We start from the raw sequence: 20,736 nt of genomic DNA on the forward strand, positions 1-20,736 counted from the left end.
CTCTCCGGGGCACGGATGTTCCTGGACCCCCCTCCCCACACAGCTCAGCCACCGGGTCTCTTCCGTCTGCCGGTCGATGCTTCCTGATCGAACTGCAACCGTGAGTAAACCTTTTTCCTGGGCTCTGTGAGTCATGCTGACAAATTATCAGACCTGAGGGGAGGTCGTGGGAACCCCTGAATTTGCAATCAGCCAGACCAAAGTGCGGGTGGCCCGGGACCCCATTTGCATCCAGATCTGCTGCAAGGGTAGCACTGTGCCTGTGGGGCCTGGGCAACTCTGAGTTGGAGCCGGAACTGAATTGAATGGCAGGACGCTCCCTAAGTGTTGGGACCCCTGGAGAAGCGGGTGTGAACTCTGTGTTAGCAGAAGGAAGCTCTTCCCCAAGAGGCGTTTTCAGGGTGCACAGTGGCTGCGGCTGAAGACAGAGGGCGGGAGGCCGCCAGGTGCTGGCCAACGCTGACCGCGGACCGTGCAGAGAAGGGAGGAATGGTCCAGTGGCCCAGTGGCTCCAGTTAAGAGCATTATTTACCACAGCAAGCAGGTGACGGGGGCATCGGCGGTCACGTCAGACGGGGACCAGTAGCGGGTGGCTTTCCTACCCAGGAGGCACGTGAAGCCGACCCAGGGCGCTGCGTGTGCTGTCCGAATTAGCTGCTCCTTCCAGCTCTGTCCTACCTTCTCATCTTCAGGTTTTAAAACTAATTTTTATTATAATAACCTTTTTCTTCTGCTTCCAAATTACTCCATTATAAAAGGACATTTTAAAAAAACCAAAGACAGTGACTCCCTCGTGGAGGCTAGTTTGAGCACAGCATACTCAAAGATCAGGAATCCTCACAGGGCAGCTGGAGAGAGCCAGACACATCTTTAATTAACAGCCATTCAGTTACTAGCTTCTTGGAGAGAAAACAGCTCTTTGAAGCGTAATGCGTGCTGCCTTTTCTTCAGACACCGTCTTTCACTGATATATACACAACAACTGATTATTTTAACACAGATTTGCAAATGCACGGGAGCAGGATAACTTATCACTTAAATGCTACTTTTCTTTCTGCAGCATTTGACAACAGTATGGTGCTGGTACCTGCCGTGAGCCACAAATTAATTTTTTAAAGCACGGCATTATCTAAGAACGTGCACGTTCTCTTTAGTGCCAACCAACCATCGCTCCCACGTCTTGAGGCATCTTACCAGGGGGATCCGGGCACCGGGGTAGAGGCCACGGGTCGGTTGCCCTTTGCCGCGCTGTCCTCTCTGGTGACTAGTATCGACGGAGGCTCCTTTTAACAGAAAGAGAAGGAGGGCACTTTTTTTTTTTAATTTAAACACTCGTCTTCAATTAGGCAACCAAGTGAAGGGCAACACGGTTCATGCAGACACCCGCTGGATAATGACCTGCTCAGTACAGCTAAGCCAACGGGACTGAGCAATTATGCTGAGAATACGGAATTTAAGGCACAACAGGCCGTGCTGAGGAATTCAGACCAAGGCATCTCCCTGATCACCCCAGATTGGCTAGACTATCTGCTTCTGCAGATACAGGGAAAGGCAGCCACCACCAAGAGACGGCCTGTGGATGCCTTAACATCTCACGGGCAAAACATCACACAGGATTCATCTCCAGAAATGGGCCGACCCGGAGGCTGGGGTCCAGTGCTTCCAAGACTGTGCGCTCTGGGAGGGAATCTAGAAGGTGCAAGGAGGCCTGGGTCCACCCGGACTTCCTCATCTGGGCCCCTGAGGACGGGGGGTGGGGGGCACGAGCCCACGTCCTTGTAGCATCTGGTGATGTTCTCTCCTTCCCGAGCACCTAGCTGGGGGCGGAGATGGGGGGTGGTGCAAGGGATTCTGGGGCAGAGTTGGGTTTGAAAATCACTCTGTGTCTGTGGCTCTATTTAGAAAACAAAGAATGTTTGAACATTACACCACCTAGAAGAAAATGAAGATGTATTCTCTAATATTAAAAAGGAAAAAAAAAAAAACAAAACTTTAGCGGTGTGGTAAGGACATGTTTTTCCTCTCCCGGCTGTCTCTACAGTTTTAATCTCAAACTTAGAATAATAACACTGTGTTCTCCTTCTCTTAAAAAAATCAGATGAGATTAAAAAACACCAGAATGTACTCAAAGCAACAACCAGGCTCTCAGAGGAGACTGTCATTTGCAATTAAAGCTCTGGATTCATTGAGTTGAATTGAATTGAACTGAATTGAACTGAATTGAATTGAAGAAGGCCATCCTAAAATTCTGGGATCTCTATTCCCACCACTGTTCGTGCCAGGACCTTATGGGATGAGATACTGTAGGTGAGGTGATCAGCGGCCCGTGTGGGTGACGGGGCCGGGAGGTCAGCGCTGCACGTGGCAGAGCCGGCCAGCGGGGAGGGCGCGGGCACAGAAGTCCACGCGCTGATCCGGGGCCCTGAGGGCTGCACTCCCTGTACATCGCGTCAGCCTCCCTTCACACACAGGAGCTGGAAAGGCAAACGCTAGATCCTGGGGGCACGGGAACACGAGATCCAGACAAAAAGCCGAGAGAATCCCAGTGTCTCCAAAGCCCGGGCCGCAGTAAGTCCCACGCACAGAAACGTGGCATGTGCGTGGCTGACCCACCCACGAGCTGGGGACAGAATGGCCCACGTGGTCGGGGGTGAAGAGCTGGCCGAGCAGAGCCGGCCAAGAGGAAGGACACAAGTCGTGGGATGAAAACGTTCCCCCGGAAGAGTCCCTGCGTGGCCTCCGGGTGAGGGCAGAGGGCAAGGCACGTCTCCAACAGACCTAACGCCCAGGAGAGAAGGGGTCAGGACGCCTCTTTCGCACTGTGTGCTTCCCTGCTGGGGGCCCCCTGCGACCCTTTGCTCACCCACACAGAAAATTTCACCGAATTTACGTGAGGCTTAATTTATATAATTATCCTTAAGTTCTACAGTTTAAGAATAATTTCTTTTAGACTTTTTGGGGAGTAGAAGATGCCTTTCCTTCCTGTGAGGGGGAAAAAAAAAAGATCAGGATAAATAATGAGTGTAACAGGAAGGACTCAGACAGTGGTGTTAAAAATATATATATATTGAGACCACAGTTTCCATTACTAATCCAATTAGCAAAACGAGGGGAGATTTTCATTATGGAGCTAATTGAACAGTAGAAACCCAATGAGAGCCTCTGAGTACTAGATTACCCCAGCTAATCACTCACGCAGATCTGGCGCGGCGTGATTTGTGACGGGGACTAACGTTCAAATCTGGCAATGCTGGGATTCTCTACTGCTAATTACCAGGGTCTCCTTCTTGTTGCACTCGCCAGTTATGATTTCCTGTTGGTGATAAAAATGGCTAATCATGGCATAAAACTCCCTTTCCATGCCAAAGTAATGAAACTGAATTAGAGGTGTGGAGCCCAGTGATGAAGTAGTTAAGGCACTAGAAAGGGTATTTGTTTAATAAACATGTAATACTGGCACAGATGCTGATCTCTTCCAGAGAAATCCTGCATCAGGGAGCAAAGGTGTCATCTGCATGAACACTCGTGACCCACTTACACCATTTAGCGCCGGCCCTAAGGATGAGAAGAGGCACCCGTGTCCATGATGGTCCCCCCGACCGTCCCTACGGGGGGAACCGGCAGGACAGCCCGTGGGTACAGGAGGGTTCGCGGGGCCGGCGGGAGCAGAGACGCACCCGTGGAGGTGAAGTCAGAACGTTCACAAGACCCTGGGGCGACCACAGGCCTCCGAGATACCTGACAGCTTGGAGCGAATGAAATTTGTGATTTTCAAAGACAGCGATAAAAGCTACTCCCTCGGGTCTTTCGTGGGAAGGTAAATGTGCCGAGCACATCCACGGTCAATCCTTAAAATGCCACTTGGCAGAGAGGCAGAGAGAAGGGCCCGAGACTGGAAAGTGTGGAGAAAAAAACCGATGTGTGTGGGGCTTGACGCACACGAATTTTAAACATCCGGAGACAGGCTCTGGCTTTGCCCTGTGGTGTCCGTGGCCCTGCAGCCCCGTGGCGTCTGTGGCCCTGTCCCGAAAGCGGGCGCGGCACACCCGGGAAGCCCAGGTCACCACACGGAGCCCTGGCCTTGCGAGGCCTGGAGCCAGGACCCGAGGGGAAGGCCTGGCGGCTTTTACCAAAGCCCGGGGCACCCACCCCTCTCGTCCGCGATCTGGAATCCACATTCTCGCTGGCTTTGACTCCGCTTCACAGAGCAGACCCCAAAGCATCAGCGAACGACAGGAGGGGTGAGGGGTAGGACCCGAGGGGTGCTCTGGGCCCGGTGCCCCTGACCCCGGAGTTCCGGCTTGCAGAGCACAAGCAGAGTCCAGAGACCAACCTTGTCTTCTCCGTCCCCGGCCCGGCTCTTCCTGTCCGCGTGCAGCATCAGGCCGGGAGGACAGGGTGCTCGGCCGCGCTCTCTGCTTTTATCTGTTGGACCAAAACAATTGCATTAGTATCCCATCTGTCACACCAATTTGGAAAAACAGGGACAAAAAGTGGCCTCGGACGTTCAAACTGGCTGCACACGGTGGACCTCCCGCAGAAAGGCTGTGCTGGCACACGCCCTGACGGGGCCTTGTGACTAAGTCCCTCCAACGACGCTGAGCTCCCTGGCAACTCCATCGGAGCCTGCGCACTGGCCACAGCACTACTGGCCACAGCTGATGGACCAGGCCCCGGGGGGGGGTGTGGGTCGACGGCCATAACCGGACAGACTTTTCCTCCTTGACGAGGGAAAGGGTCAACGTGGGGCCGAAGAACCAGGCTTTCTCAGGCTTTGGGGGCTGGTGGCCACGATGGGCCACCCTTGGCCCCCATCCTGACCAGGGGACGGGCGGGGCCCACGACGGTCACACCCCAAGTCACCACAGTACACGACCCACACAGACAGCACTTTGAAAAGTAGTTGTTGGGGCGGGGGGGGGGGCGTGGGAAACGTCAAAAACACAGATTCTGGGCACAAGAACTGAGATCAGATTTCACCTTCTTCTAACATGTCCACTCAACCCTCAGACATTTGCAAGCGGGAAACAGGTGCAGTGAAACACAGCGAGACTAACCACTGTTTTAATCCTAAGGATTTCAAAAATCCCAAGCCATCTAACCACACGCCAACCTAACAGATTCATCCTGGAAGGGGCTTGAAGGTCAGGACCCCGGGGCTGCTGTCTGTCCCGAAGTTAGGAAGGCCCTGGCTGATGGTTCCCTGGGGAAGGGAGGAAGGCGTAGAAACAGCACCACTTCACACGCGTGTGTGCACACACACGCACGGAGCAGGGGCAGGGAAGGTCCCTGTGCTCGCAGGGCGGGGCAGGGAAGGGCGGAGCTGGGAGGCCAGGTGGGGCCACCTACCTCCACCCCACCTTCCTTACCCTGCTGCAGACTCTGGCTTCCTCTGCCGCCGATCCCGGCAAGGAGGCCACGGGAAGGGGCCACACGGGCGGGGACCCCTCGTGGGGCCCTGCATCTGTCCGCGGCGGGCGTCTACACCTGGAACCCTTGGGGCCACAGACCCGGGTCCTGCAGGGCAATCTGTCCCAGAGCCCAGAGGCGGTCAGCTCTGACCACCGGGCCCCGGGGCAGCCGTGACCACCAGCAGGGGACACGCGTGAGGGCCCGGCAACCCCCACTATGGGTCCACCTCCGGATCGGCCCTGGGGAGGAACCATCAAGCTTTCATTGAGCTGGGAAACCGAACCTGAGTCAAGAACATTCCAAGCTCACGGGCAGCGGACACACTTTATTGTCGCTCACGGAGATAAGCAGAGCCCAGGGCCGCGCCGACATCTCCAGAACCCGTAGGGATTGCCGCCCAAGGCCCGTTTCTCGTCCAGGTGTGAGGAGCAGTGGGGAGCCTGGGCACCCAGGTCTCTGCGGGTCCACGCAGGCCTGTGCCGCCACCCGCACCCCCAGCCCCACGGCACGGAAGGCGGCGGGGCCTCACGTCCACGCAGAGGGAGCGGCTAAATGGGGGAAATGACCGACGTGGCAGCAGAACACAGCAGAAAGTGAGGCGCTGCCCGGGAAAGCAAAGGGGAGACAAGCAGGACTCAGTTTACCGAATGTCTCAGGAGGGTGGGTTTCTCACCCTGAAATCACAGGACCACTTCCGTCAGTGTTTGATGTCGTACGCGGGGATGACGCGTCCTCATGTTAATGATGCCTGGTTCACCAGCGTCAACGTCAAAGCCCCTTCCATCCACACTTCCTCCCGCAGCTGCGCACTCCCCGCTCTACTCCGTGGAGACCATCTGTGCGCAAAGACTCATGATCTAAACATCCGGCTACCTCAGCCATGTTGTCTTCCTCTGCTGGAACCAGCCAAGAAGCAAGTGCGGGCGATTCAGCTAGATCACGGGCACACTTTCCTGATACCCTGCCTCCCGCACCCATCCCCAGGGGCCCCTGCCTGTAACAAGACCCCAGACCCCAGGGATCCCCATCTGGGCTGCAGCCCATGGCCCCTCGATCCGGCCACCCACCAGCTGTGCTCGAGACGGGAGAGGGCTCGTCCAGGAGGCCTCTGAGAAGCAGGTCTGGAGCCCCCAACTCCTCTTCCACCAGCAGCGGAGGAAACAGGGTTGGGAGAGAGTGTGCAGCCAAGTCTGGGTGTGGGCGGGGGGATGTCTAGATGGGCCAGAGACACGAGTGGGCCTGTGTCAGGGGGACCGTGGAGGACAGGACGACCCACAGACGGCGGGGGTCCCCAGGAGCCAGGAGACGGAAGCAGGTCGCCCACCTGCACTGCTTCTGAGCCCTCAGGGAACAGCGTTAAAGGGGCTCCCAGAGCCGCCAGGCGGGGCCCCAGACCCATGCTCCTTGTTGCGCGAGGGAGGCCACAGAGTGAGCTGAGCCCACCCTCCTGTGTCCCCGTAGAGACCCAGCCCAAAGCAGGCCTGAGGGGCAGAAAGACTCTGACTTGGAGCAGAGCCCCGCTCTTCGGTGATGGCCCGGGACTCCACCTGTTTAGTTACGGCACTGAGCCCGGCTTCGTGGCTAGAGATGAGGGGACGGAGCCAGGCCTGAAGGGGCCGTGCGGGGAGACGAGATCGGGTCTCACTGTGCATGACGGACTCCACGCCGCCCTGTGGTGTCTCCGCAGAAGGTCACAGCACTCGTGAACCAGGATGCGCATCGCTGACTTCTCCGCGTGAGAATCACACACACATCGTGGAAAGTGTGCTAGGAGACCTGACCGTGGGCTGGGGTTCGCCCAGCTAATCTCAAATGCAAGTTGCCTTACTGAGGTTTACTCCCTCAATATCTCAACACAACATGAAAATGGTTGAAAATAGTCAATCTTGGTGAAAATCAGCTTCCGGAATCTGGCTTTGGAGGTAATGGATTTGCACGGCTCCCTGTGACTGGCTCTCTGAGGCCGGGGAGATCATTTCAAAGCCCCGCATCACAGCCCCAGACCCCAGACTCTGCGGGACACGTGCTCCCACGGAGTCTGCATCTTCTAACAGTCCTGGGTTTGCAGCCACCCGCGGCACCGTGGGCTCTCACGCGTGATCGGGTCGGCGTCTGGGCCGTTCCGCCGTGGAAATGCTTGCTCTGCGGCTCCCCGTGGGCCACTTGTGGGGTCTGCTCTGACAGGTTCACGGACTCCCTGCTCTGGGCCTCTCCACAGACTCTGCTGATGTCATAAAACACTCCCCGGGGTGTCAGAGAGAACGAGTTTATGGAGGGAAATGTACCAGCCGTGATAGCAGAGGCACCGAGGCCCCCGGGCCCGTGCTGTGTTTCGCCCACGGAGGGAGGCGGGTGCTCAGAACTTTCAGGGCTATCTGCCTATTAATCATGCCCAGCTCCGCGATTTGAAGTGCTCTCAAATGGCCTGCGGTTCGATTTTCCTCCCGGCCGGGCTGAGAGGCGAGTGGGCCTGGAAGGACGGATGGAGGAAAGGTGTCTGCTGAAAATCGCCACGTCCGTCAACTGACAAGCAGTTATTTGTGTGGAGTCCGCACAGCCCCGGTGCTGGTGGGGGAGGTGCGGGGCAAGTGAGGTGAGCAATTATACGTCCGTCAGGGTGACCCGAGGAGACCACGGAGGAGGACGCTCAGAAGGCGAGCAGTGGCGGTCATTTAACCCCTTGGAAAAAACCGAGGTTTCCGGCCCCAGATCAAAGGCAGCTCTCAGGGCACAGGATGGGGCAGCAGGCCTGCTGGGAGCTCTGCCCTCCATTCAGCAGACGCTACACATATTAGATAAAGCACTAGGCTTTTTTTTTTTTTTTTTAATTCTTTTTTCAACGTTTTTTATTTATTTTTGGGACAGAGAGAGACAGAGCATGAACGGGGGAGGGGCAGAGAGAGAGGGAGACACAGAATCGGAAACAGGCTCCAGGCTCTGAGCTATCAGCCCAGAGCCTGACGCGGGGCTCGAACTCACGGACCGCGAGATCGTGACCTGGCTGAAGTCGGAGGCTTAACCGACTGCGCCACCCAGGCGCCCCTAGGCTTTTTTAAAAACATTCAAAAAACTGTTTTTTTTTTTTAATTATTAAAATGAACTGCAGACAAGTCAAAAGTGCCTAACTTGTCAAAAAGATATGAGAAACGTATCAGTATCTCCTCATCCACAGGAAAATTCTACATTCGGTCTAGTTCCAACTCAGTAAGTATTGACCTCTCTTGCTCTGAGGCTCTCCATCTACAAAATAAACTAACCTCCTGAGTGTCTTCCGGTCTGGGGACTCGAAGAGTCATCTCCATGCTGGGAACTCTTGGGGGTATATCTCAAGGAAAGAGAAGTGACCTTGGGGGGGATGGTGAGAACAGTCTTTGGGGTTCCTGCTGGGGAGAAGGGCCAACTCTGGAAAATGGATTAACCCCAAGGAAGAGGGCAGGAGAGATAACTAACCGTTCCTATTCTGAAAGCCAGTAATGACCTCTAATGGACGGTTCCTTTGGAACCCACCCTCTCCGATGGATTTGGAATTAAGTGGGAAGTCTCCTCGTAGGCCGAGGGACCCCTAACCCACCCACGTCCGCCCCAGGGTGCCACGAGGTTGAAGGGGACCGCGAGACATCCTGAGTCCTCTGGCTGTTGCAGACCATTGGCCGTACAGGAAGAAGATTCACATCACCGACCCACCACGCACGCCGGCCTCAGCCTGCAGCATGCTGGACGTCAGCCGTGAGACGGGTTCAACAGAGGCCCACGGCGGGGGAGCCGTGCCTACACACAGGTGTCTCCTCCCAGTGGCCTCCACTCCCGAGAAGCCTGTACATGTGGGTGTCAGGGGACAGACACCCCTGCAGTCACGGCGGCTCCGTTGTCTGTGTTTGCCACAGTCTGGCGACCTCATTTCCGCGTTTGAATGTTCTCACCTCCGAGAGCAGATGGTTCATCACGTGCAAACAGCAGTGTCTTATGGAGAGTAATGGGTGTTATTTCCACCTTGCACACGGTCTCCCCACAAGCACCATCTTGAAATTATCTCCCCGACGCTCGAGCAAAGCAGGGGCGATCATCTCGTTTTACATGTAAGGAAAACAGACCAGGTGAGCCGTTTCCCAGGTTACAAAATAACCCATCAGGGAGGGCAGACTTGCTTTGTCAATTTAAGTGGCATCGGGCTCCCCTAAATATCTGACAATAAAATAAGGAGAAAAGTGCAATTGATGGTCAAGATAATAAAAATGACAGACTCTGGCCTGTCGTACATGGTCCTAAACGAGGCTGGGAGAGCACGTTGGTTTTCAGAGTCTGCTTCCGGGGAACTAACGCCTCGAAGGGAGACCCCGCCCCTCCCCGGGAAAGTGGGGCTTCCCCTTGACTGCTGCCCCGTGGTGAGTCAGCAGGGGCTGCCGGTCCAGGGTGCCGACGGACAGACGGATGCAAGCAGGAGAGGCACGGACTCCAGAGGCTGAAAACAGGTGGGGCCCCGGCCTTGGCAGAGTGACGGGGGAGCGGCCGTGACGGCCGGGAACAGGAGGTCGCTCCTTCCGTCCCTCTGCCCTTCATCGTGCCACCCGCCCCGAGGAGCCCCTCACCCCGTCCCTATGGGCCTGAACAAGGTCACCACGGAAGGACGAGCCCTGCTCTGAGGACTGTGCGGAAAGGGCAAGGCTGAGCGGCTGCCCTCGGATTCTCGACCCCCAGCTCAGGGGCCGGAAGGCGGAGACAGAGACCCACGTTCCTGGGAACCTCCCCGCCGTGCCGGCAAGCCGGGCAGTCAGCGTGGCCGCGCACAGAGGAGGCAAAGGTCACGGGGACCCCGTTCTCCTGTCCCCTCCTCTCACCAGGGACACCCAGGCCGGGTCTCCCACCCTCTCCAGCCGCGTTACCATACAGAGTGGCCGCCCCGGCCGGGATCAGGAGGCCACGAGTCAACGTCCCCGGACACCTGGGAGTGTGGCTGCCTGGGTGTGAAGACGAGGCTGCGAATGTCCACTCCCAGCAAGCCCACGCCCCGGCGGCAAAGGCAGAAATCCTGAGGTTAGCCAAGTTTTGGCCGTTTGCTCAGAGAGTCTCACGGGGACGGAAAGACCCGGTAAGTGCCGGGCAGCGGAGCCTCGGAGACCGTGACCTGGAGCCTGCTCGGCGGGGGCGGCATCGGGAGGCCGGGACAACACGTGCAGGGAGGGCCTAGGGTGCAAAGGGTCACTCGAAGGGGCCAGGGGTGTCAGAAACCTGCTGTGTCCTGGCCCGCCTTCCTGTTCCCCCAGCAGAGGCTGCCACATGAGGTCTAAGGGCACCTTCTGGAACTCTGCTGCAACTGAAGACTATTTTCCTATAAATGGCAAATCATTTCTGAGTCCTTCTAAATTTTTCACGGGCAGTGATTCCCAGAGTTGACAAGGTGCAGAGAAAACTCATTTTCTACCTGTTTGTAACATCCTGGATCTCACTCTGCAGGAACAAAGGGTTTTAAAACACTCAGTTTAGAGGCCGTGAGCGTGGCTGTGACATGTTTTCACCCTGGTGACGGGTTTCTGTCCCCTCCGTCCCCCGCCAAGCTCCCACGCCTGCACGTGCAGATTCTGCTGCTGGTCTGTGTGGGTGAACAAGGAGCTGATGTCACCCCTGTGGACATGATGGGTCATCCTCACCAGATGATTCTAGACTCCGAGCCCCTGCAGCTCTCTGATGAAGGCAGGCTTGTGATGGGGCACGTCCACCTTACAACGGGATTACGTGGAAGAGGCCAGGCTGTGGAATGCTGGTGGGGACAGCGCGGCTCCCCTGTGTCCGGCAGGAGGCAGAGAGGAGTGGGCAGTGCCCCTCTCGCCTGGACGTGGTATTCTGGCCTAAGGGGAGGTCGGGGTCTTCCAGAGGAATGGCTCCAATGCTGTGCCACGGCCGGAGACCTACTCCAAAGTCAGCGGGGCCCCGAGCAGAGTAGGTCGGCACCCGGGAGCATCTGTGTGGGGAGGGACCGGGAGGGCCAGTGCCCGAGCCACCTCGCTGACCCCAATGAACGTGTGTTCGGTGAGTGACCGAGTGACCCACAGGTGAGTCCCACACAACTTCAAAACCTATGTCCGGGGGCGCCTGGGTGGCGCAGTCGGTTAAGCGTCCGACTTCAGCCAGGTCACGATCTCGCGGTCCGGGAGTTCGAGCCCCGCGTCAGGCTCTGGGCTGATGGCTCGGAGCCTGGAGCCTGTTTCCGATTCTGTGTCTCCCTCTCTCTCTGCCCCTCCCCCGTTCATGCTCTGTCTCTCTCTGTCCCAAAAATAAATAAACGTTGAAAAAAAAAATTAAAAAAAAAAAAAACAAACCTATGTCCGAAGCTATAATTATTATCCAAAAGTAAGGATATTAAAGGCAAGAGGGACACAGCGAAGGAGAATTTCCATGAGAAAGGAAGCTGCAAGCCCTCTGTCCGCTATGCGGTGGACTTTGCCACCAACTCGGACCAGGAAGAGGACAGGAACGGAGCAGGTGGAGACAGGGGTGCGGAGGAGCCTGCGAGTGGCACAGGGGTGACGTGGAGACAGGCAGGGTGGGGGGAAGAGAGGGAGAGGGACTCCTGTCACCCGCAAACCATCGTTTACGTCCCCTTGGGCTCCGGTAGAACGTGCCGCAAAAGCCCAGCGTCCGAGCTTTTCCAAAAAGCGCACCCGTTTCACAGTCCGGCTGCATCACCCTCGCAGCACCTACCCGTCCGGGCCGCGCAGAGTGACGGCCTTGGAAGGCCGAGGTCACCGCCTCGCTCCCTCCACGCGCACGCGGGCTGTTCCGCCAGACTGGCCCCGCAAGGTCACGGCAGCGCTGGTCACGGCGGTTGCTCCGGGGACTTGAGCCGCTTGGGTGTCCCCTGAGACGGACGCTGCCCCCCTCCACGCACACGCGTGCGCAGAGACAAGGCTGGTTTGGGGATGGCTTCCTAGCCGTCCCAGAGGAGACATTCGCTGGCCGCGGTCCCCTGCTCAGTTAGTAACTCTCAGGCCCACACGGCCGGAAAGGAATGGAAGAAAAGCTGTCTCTGTTAGGAAAACCACGCATGCCACGCGCTGCTTCCGAAACACAGACGACATCTGTGAACGCTGCCCCAAAGCGCGTCTTTAGCGGGAGCCCCTCCTCTGGCCCCGAGGGCACAGCGCCACGTTCGCTTGCGTTCTCGCTTCCTCGGTGGGTCGGGGGCAGGGTGCGCGGTCCCACTCACATCGGCACGCCTTCCAAGGCCCCAGCCAACACCTGCTTCTGGGGCGCCGAGCGGGTGAGCGGGCAAGGGGCCCGGAGACGTGACCCCACAAGGCTGCGGGGCCAACAGGCTTCCCCTTCTGCACCCCCGTCGAAGCGTTCGAGACCCACCCGTCTGTGTTCTTCAGTCTTTCACGAGGCCTGCACCCCAAACGGTAGCCACCCAGCCCCTCTGGCCTCTGGGGTCAAGCAGTTCCCCTTGTCTCCTCTGCTGACAGACCTCGGCCTGTGGCCATCTCTAACCTGACCAGCCTGTCCGTCTGGGACAGCCGCCCCCGGCCCTCCGCCCTGAGCCCTTCTCAGGCCTCCTGGCGGTCTCCTCGGAGCTTTCACAAACCCAGGGCCTTGGGTCCGCCCCTGGACTGGCAGACCCTCGCCTCACCCCGGTGGAGGTTTCCCGGGCTAACGCAGGAAGGAGAAAGCTGGCGCGAGGCCCTCGAAGCGGCTTTGGAAAAGGCCGGCTCGCAGCGTGCACACCTCTTCCCGTCAGCCGAGCCGCGATCGATGTGAAAATGAGCCTCTTGTGGCTCTGGAGTGCTGCTTGAAAGGCCGGGGCTGAGTGTGCTTCCCGGGGCCTCGCCGAGAAGGCGGGGCTCCCTGACCTCGTGCACAGGACACCCTGCTCTCACAGGCTCTCGCCCGGATTCGGAAACTGGCCGTGGAGACACCGGGGCACGCGGTGCAGAAGCCCCCAGTCCCGCAGACCCGCTGCTAAGCACCCGCCTCGGCATAAATGCTCCCAGGTTGACGATCCGGTTTTCCACACTCGATGGCTCTCTTTTATCAAGTTAAATAACAGAATCAACAGATGGGACTCTGCTGCACACTCCAAAGAGCCACAAATTAATTGTTTAATGAGAAAACAAAGCCGTTCTGATAGAGCCGCGCAAAGCTCCGCATCGGACTCCAGTGTTTAATAGCTCAGATGTACTCGTGAACGTGTGTTTGTGTCCCGCAGGGACGTGCTCCCCTCGAGGGACAGGAGTCCAGCCCTATGGCAGCCAGTAAGTGTCATGCGTGGGGGCTCGGGGCCCCCAGGATCACACAGCCCCTGGCTCTGCCCACGGTAGGAACAAAGCAGGTCTGTGCGGGGTGAGCCAGGCCCACCCCGCCCAGCAGGCCCACCCCGCACAGCCAGGCCCGCCACGACCCTGCGGCCCCCTGGGCTCTGAGCCGCACCTGCGGGTGGCCCGTGGCCAGGACGCTCTGTTTCCTTCTCCGGGTTGGGGAGACAATCCGTGCCATGACTACGGGCAGGACTGGCTTAAGTTATAAACAAAGAAGCATCAAAACGTGGATCATTTCAGTCGGTTTTCAGACTTTTCTTTCAATTTGAGAATCGCTAAACAGGGGTATGAAGAATGAGTCCCTCAGAGCGCCCTGTGTCCTGGAGAGCATGGCCCCTCCCTCCCCCAAAGGCCACAGGCAGCCTGGGGTCCACCCTGGTGGTGGCATCTCCAACCTCATGACCCTGAAAGTTCAGGCAAGGCCCCGCCCACCAATGGGGCCACCACGAACAGCTGGGGTCGGGGGTTCCCAGCAAGCAACCTCTTCCAATCCCAGGTTACTGAGAAAGGACCACACAACATACTCGATCTGGGTTTTGAGGTTCATGACAACTTTGCCAGTCTATGATCTACAGCAAGGGAACAGAACCCTAAACAATACAGCACCATGAGTTGGCGATAGTTTATGGGATGGTCTCTCCGTGAGGTCACAGCCCACACACCCCTGGGGGTCCCGCCACAGAGGGGTGACCGCCATTTTCATCTCTGTGCCCCCGGACAGTGGTCCTCCCCAAAGACAAAGGGTTTACTGCTGTTTCTTCCTCTCTTGCCCCGAAGCTGGTGCCCGGCACTGCCCTGCTCTAAGCACCACATGAGGTGTGAGGGGGAGCGAGGGACAGGAAGGGCACGTCTGAGGCCAGCGTGAACTTCGGCGGTCAGCGGTGAGTGGCCAACCGACGTGTCGCCAGGGCGCCTGGGGGAGGCCAGGCCAGTGGGGCGGGCAACTTGCACACACAGTGACCACGGAGAGAGTCCCCAGGACGTTCCATGGAGACCCCACGATGGGAAGGCGTGAGGACAAGGGGGCAGGAGCACCACATGGAGACAAGGAAGAGCAGACGCAAGGTCCCGGAGCCAAAGTCCCCTGTGTCAGCTCCGACCCTGGGGCGGGGCGGTTGGAGGGGTGGGGCCAGCGGGGAGCCAGGCCCCCCACCGCCCAGCGGAGCAGTCCCCTCCCCACATCTGCACGTCCACGAGCATCAAGAGATGGAAAATGTGAGGACAGTGACTGGGGCCAACGTAGACAATGCTTTCAGGATACATCACGTGTAGAATGTTCCTGTTTCTGCACGTAACAAAAGTGACTCAGCTTTATTTTCACACTGAAAATTATTTTTCAAGCCCCCTAATTACTGTTCCTATTACTTCCCAGATAAAAGGAACCTCGAGGGGGGCCTACAACATCCGCGGCCGCGTTCTCACAATGCAGGAACCGAGTCTCGCAGCCATACGGTTCAAATACTGCCTTAACGCTGTGGTGATGCAGGCGCGGGTTATCTGAGGCTTCAGATGTTCAAACATCTCCGAAGCACCTTTTCGTAACCTTTAGTTACAAATGGAAGAGAAAGCGTGATTCAACATATGCATACTTTAAATTACATCATTAAGTTTTACCAAACGGGAACATTTCTGTAGAACGATGGGATCCAACATTAAAGCAATTGTAACATGATAGGGAGAGGTTTGCGCTCCGTACTTCTGGAACAGGAATCATGATCGCTGAGTGTGTCCAGTCATGGCCGGGCTGTGGCTGCAGGCTCAAAGTGGGTGTGGGGCTGGGTGTCTGGGTTCAAGAGCGCCTGCTGGCTGTATCTCCTGACAGGCCCTTCCGCGCTCAGGCCAGGAAGGGCACGGCGCCCCCCAAAGTCACTGCCCCGTGAAACTGACCGGTCTGCCCCCCCACCCCCCACTGCTCCGGGTCGGCCCAGCTGGGACTCCCCAGTCCTCCAGCCCCACCACAGACGGAGCCCGGCCTGGGAGGACAGAACTGCGCTGGGGCTCAGCGAGGAACCCCCTCCCCCTTCCCTGGTCGAGGAGGTCCAGGAATCAGGGAGGATAGGGCAGCGGCTGACGCATCCTCAGGGACCAGACTGGACAGGGGCTCAGCACCCAGGCTGGGCCTGGGAATCAAGGCTCAGCTCAGCCACTTCCTACCCCGAAGTATGGGGACGAGGGGCGGAGGGCAGGCCGCCAAGGAATGTGCCCCTTTGGCCTGTGGATTATTTCGAGCCAAAGACCATTAAGGCCCAAGGAACAAGAAAGGCCGTTGATCTCCCCCTTCACTGCCCTGGGGAGTTTAAACAGGGGTCTGTACCAGGAAGACAGCTCTTCCCAAAGGTTTTTACATAAGAAAGACTTCTCCTCACACGGCCCTGCAAACACCTGGGATTCCCACTCCCCATGAACTGTCCTCCCTTGGAAGCCGGACCCCACCCCTTGTCCTTAGCTCAAGGGGGCACGTAAGCCTCTACTGCCTGACGCTGGAGGGGCCTCTCGCGTCCTCGTGGGGCTCCGGTCCACACAGGATCAAATCTGTGTTTCTCCTGTTAATGTATTTTACGCCAGTGTAACTGTTGGACGAGCCAAGAACACAGAAGGGAAGGTCTTCCTACTCTCCAGGGAGAATCACGTCCCTTCCCTGAGTTTCAGTGTTCCCAACAGAATGGGACAGACAATGTTCGAGCTCTCATATCAGAATACCACACGTCGAGGGGACTGCAGGAGTTCCAGATCTAGGTGCTGGCGTTGTGGGATCCTGGGGGAGCCTGGGCCTGGCCGGCAGGTGCCACCTCTTGGTGCGCCTTCACACGGCAGAGGAAGAGCGCTTTCTGGCGACTCTTCTTGCAAGGGCACCGATGCCATCGTGAGCGCACCGCCCCCCCCAAGACCACATCTAAAGCTAATGAGCTCCCAAGGGCTCCACCTTCAAAACCATCACCCTGGAGGCTGGGGTTCAACATGCGAGTTTGGGGAACAAGGGCATCCAGTCCATACACAGCCACAGGGAAGATCCCGGTGACAGGCAGTCCTCGGCCACGGCCGGCATGCACACAATGAGGTTCTAGCAATTATGGTGGCAAAGTCATCCTAAAGCAGCTTCATCTGGGGTTGGGCGAGCACAAAGGACCCCTGTGGATCCGCAGCAGAGGGGCTCTCTGGGCCCCGGCTCCCCCCATGGTAAACTTGGGCCCCTTGGGCCCTTTGACAGATGCAGCCTGTATCTCCAGCAGGGTCTTTCAAAAACTTGTCGTTGCAACTATTCTTTTTAAAAAAAACTTTTTTTTCAATGTTTATTTATTTTTTGGGGACAGAGAGAGACAGAGCATGAACGGGGGAGGGGCAGAGAGAGAGGGAGACACAGAATCAGAAACAGGCTCCAGGCTCTGAGCCATCAGCCCAGAGCCCGACGCGGGGCTCGAACTCACGGACCGTGAGATCGTGACCTGGCTGAAGTCGGACGCTTAACCGACTGCACCACCCAGGCGCCCCAACAGTTCCTTTCAAATATATTGGGAAAGAGCACCCAATCCTCCCAAAGCATCCTGGCTGTACTAAAACGCAGCCGGGTATCAGGACGCAGAAACCGGTGGTCCTCTGACGTAGCAGTGAGTCTAACCGTGTGCAGGTGCCAGCTTTCCCAGGCTTTGAATCAAGCCCCCTGCTGAATGTCCTAGACCCTTCCCCTGGCCCCGGGGCTCCTTGTGAGCAGACATAAGAAACAAGTCCTGAAGAATTTTCTCACGAGTCCTAAGAGCTGCGTCCGGCACTGGCATCGTACGGCAGAGATGAAACACGTATCAAGGGGACATCACAAGACCATGGGAGGGTGCCCTCCTCACCCGGCGTCTTTCTGGTCCCCGCACCTGCCTGGGGGTGGGGGTGGGGCGGGCACCGGCTGGACCCCATCACGTACATAAATTGAAAGGATTAGCGTTTATTTAAAAAAAATGTCTTAGCTATAAATCATGATTTGTGATACATTCGTCCTGACTGAACTCATTTGCCTGGTTTCAATGAACAGATACTTACCGGGGTGTATGCCCTGTGCACAAAAGTTGTGTTTCTCGTAACTCTATGTGCCTGAAACAGCAGGAGACAGTAAAGGACGGTCGGAGGCCACCGCACATCCGATCGTGGTGGCCCAGCTCACGTGCCTGCCGCCCCAGCACTCGCAGTCAGCTTCTCCGAAGAGCTGATTCAGAGTCCGCTCGGACTCTGCGGTCGCATCTATGTGAAAATGCAGCCCTCACCTAGCTGATCTATGCTCACGCTTAGATGTAATAAAATGAATAGTGCACTTCTCATTTCGGTTGATGAAACTAACTCAGACTTTTTAAAAAAACCCAACTTCCTTCAAGTATTTTCTTTATTTTCAGAAGGGAAGTTATTCCAGTCATTTGATACAAATGGCTTTAATTAGTTTGAAGGCAAACATAACCTTTAACAAATACAGGCTGGGGATCGCTCGTCGTGTGCTGAGGGATTAAAAAACAGTGCTGCGCGCACAGTGATTTGTGATGTGAGCCTGTGTGATCTGATTCGGTGGCGTCAGAGTAAACCCCCGTCCCCCGAACAGAATGATCCCCCCCACCCCCGCGGAGGCCACGGGAAGCCGGCCCATCTGCTCACGCACACAAACCCGGTTTTACAACACGGGGCGCCGGGAGCAGGACACCCAGCGCGTCTGTGTTCTGCACACTCTGGTGGCCTGAAAATCAGACGCGCTGCCTTGGAGAATGGTAGATGCCTTCTAAGGAACCTGCATTTTTAATGACTTTCTTGTAAAGGTATTAAAAATGAAAAACAGTTAATCCTACTCTTGCCATGGAACACGTGGTAAAAGGAAACCTTCATCTCGGAAATACTCAAATGAAGTCTTGAGTCGACCTTCCCCCGGCTCCCCAGGGCAGGTGCCACAGCGGGCAGCTCTTCGTGGACTAGAATCATTGACCAGCACATCTACTGCACGTCTGACCGTGGACCCTTTCAGTGGCACCCCCTCCTCTCAAGACAGACTCGAATCCCCTCCCTTCCCCTTCAGCATCTTGTCCTCTAGGAGCCCCCGCTGCCTGAACCCCCTCCCCAGAACAAGGGTTCCAGTGCTTTCCACACCTGCTCCGTGCAGAACGCCTTCCCCACCCCTCCCCCGCACACAGCTCAGCTCTCCTCCCTGCGGCTGTCCGGGACTCTCCACGGTGAGCCGACTTCCTCGCTCTGCCCTCCGCTCTATTTCTCACGTCTTTACACATTGTACTGAAATTGTTGGCTCATGAATCTCTCCTTCTTGGGAGATCAGCTCCCAAGGCAGAAACCATGTCTTAGCAGTTTTGTCCATCATGCACCTGCGCGGGAACTGGGGGTTTCACGGGGATCACCCAGCTCCGTTAGCCAGAGTGACCTTTCTACCTCGGTGACCATTCCTTCTCTCTGCATCTGGCCAGGCCGGGCTGCGGGCTTTTCCATCTCGCCCACTATCTGTGCCTGTGTCTGTGTCTGTCCCTGTCCCTGTGTCTGTGTCTGTGTCTGTCCCTGTCCCTGTGTCTGTGTCTGTGTCTGCGTCTGTCCCTGTCCCTGTGTCTGTTCCTGTGTCTTTGTCTGTGTCTCTCCCTGTGTCTGTGTCTATCCCTGTCCCTGTGCTTGTGCCTGTGTCTGTGCCTGGGCCTCTGTCTGTCCCTGTATCTGTCCTGGATGTTACTGTTTCCTAGAATTTGTCTCCCTTTCTGCCTGACAGCCCTTGTCCTCTGTGCAGTAGAGAACGCCAGTGCTCCTGTCCTCTGCAAAGCCTTCCCATAGATGGCTACACAGAGTAAAGACCTTATTGTCCTTCTGTATTTTCAAATATATATATTTCTATTCTAGCATATCACATTTAAATGACTCATTTCACGTCTGTGAGCTCTCCAAAAACAGAAGCCATGTCTTTTAATCTTTAAATCTACTTTAAATCAACTGTGTGATGGATGCAAAATAGATGCTTAATGAATGCTGGATGGCTGATTACATTTGTACTCAAATGAATGAACAACCACCCTCTGGAAGAGAGAAGCGGGCTTATCCATCTGCCCCCTCCCGTGTGCAGAGCAGTCAAACAAAAGAGAAACAAATCAGCAAATAAACAAGAAACTGGACACAAAATTCTGCAGAAGCCAAGGCAGCTAGTGTGGGGATTCTCCATTCCAGAGAAACACCAATCGTTTACAGGTCCCACCACCGAATGGCTACCTCCCAGCACACCCAAACTCCAGCAAGATCTGCCTCTGGACGCTCCCTGAGGAGACTGAAGTCGTAGTCAACTTTGTACCGGCTGACTCTGAAGGCCGAACGGGCAGCCGGGGGCTGCCAGACACCTGAGCACGTCTGCGGCACGAAAGAACGAGGCCACCCGTGGGACACAGGTCGGGGGGCAGCGGACCTCACGTAACGGAGGAAAACGTGAGTGTTCTTATTAGGGTCTGCTCATGCTTTGCATGGCGCCCTCAAAGGGGGTTAAGAAACTGCTGTATCCATGAAACAAGAACAAAATGCTGCCAAAAATAACTCTCAGAAAACATAACTAATCCCTGGGAACAAATATATAAAGGCGGTAATACACGTTATATTCTATTACATATAGATACACACACACACACGTATATGTGTGTGTGTGTGTGTGTGTGTGTGTATATATATATATATATATCTTTCCTAGTATATTTACATATACTTCTATTCCAGCTTACACCTATATGTGTAATACAGATATGACTTTATATTAATATATGTGTATATACATAAGAAAGACCATATCAACTATCTCCAAATAGAGAAGAATGTGATCGAGACTTTTAAAAAAGACAGAAATGTGACCTTGGGTTTGGCAGTGGGTTACTGGCTAGGACACCAACAGCACGAGCCACAAAAGAAAAAAACCGATAAATTGTACCTTCTCCAAAATGAAAAACTTGTATGCATCAAAGGACAATGTCAAGGACGTGACAAGAGCCACAGGATGGCAGAAGATATTTCCAAATCACTTCTC

The 20,736-nt window shown here is 56.1% G+C and overlaps 1 protein-coding gene across 1 annotated transcript in view; it reads right to left on the minus strand.

Annotated features, from left to right (window-relative positions):
* TCERG1L (transcription elongation regulator 1 like) overlaps positions 1–20,736 on the minus strand; it is a 166,810-nt gene that overhangs the window by 64,828 nt on the left and 81,246 nt on the right. Inside the window, exons 3-4 of the mRNA XM_040486936.1 lie at positions 4,334–4,425; positions 1,195–1,283 (exon numbers count right to left, since the gene is read on the minus strand). Of these exons, the coding sequence (XP_040342870.1) occupies positions 1,195–1,283; positions 4,334–4,425 (181 nt within the window). The remainder of the gene's footprint in view (positions 1–1,194; positions 1,284–4,333; positions 4,426–20,736) is intronic.

This window comes from Herpailurus yagouaroundi, unplaced genomic scaffold (genome assembly GCF_014898765.1).
Source record: "Herpailurus yagouaroundi ecotype Mexico unplaced genomic scaffold, PumYag 163, whole genome shotgun sequence".
NCBI lineage: Eukaryota > Metazoa > Chordata > Mammalia > Carnivora > Felidae > Herpailurus > Herpailurus yagouaroundi.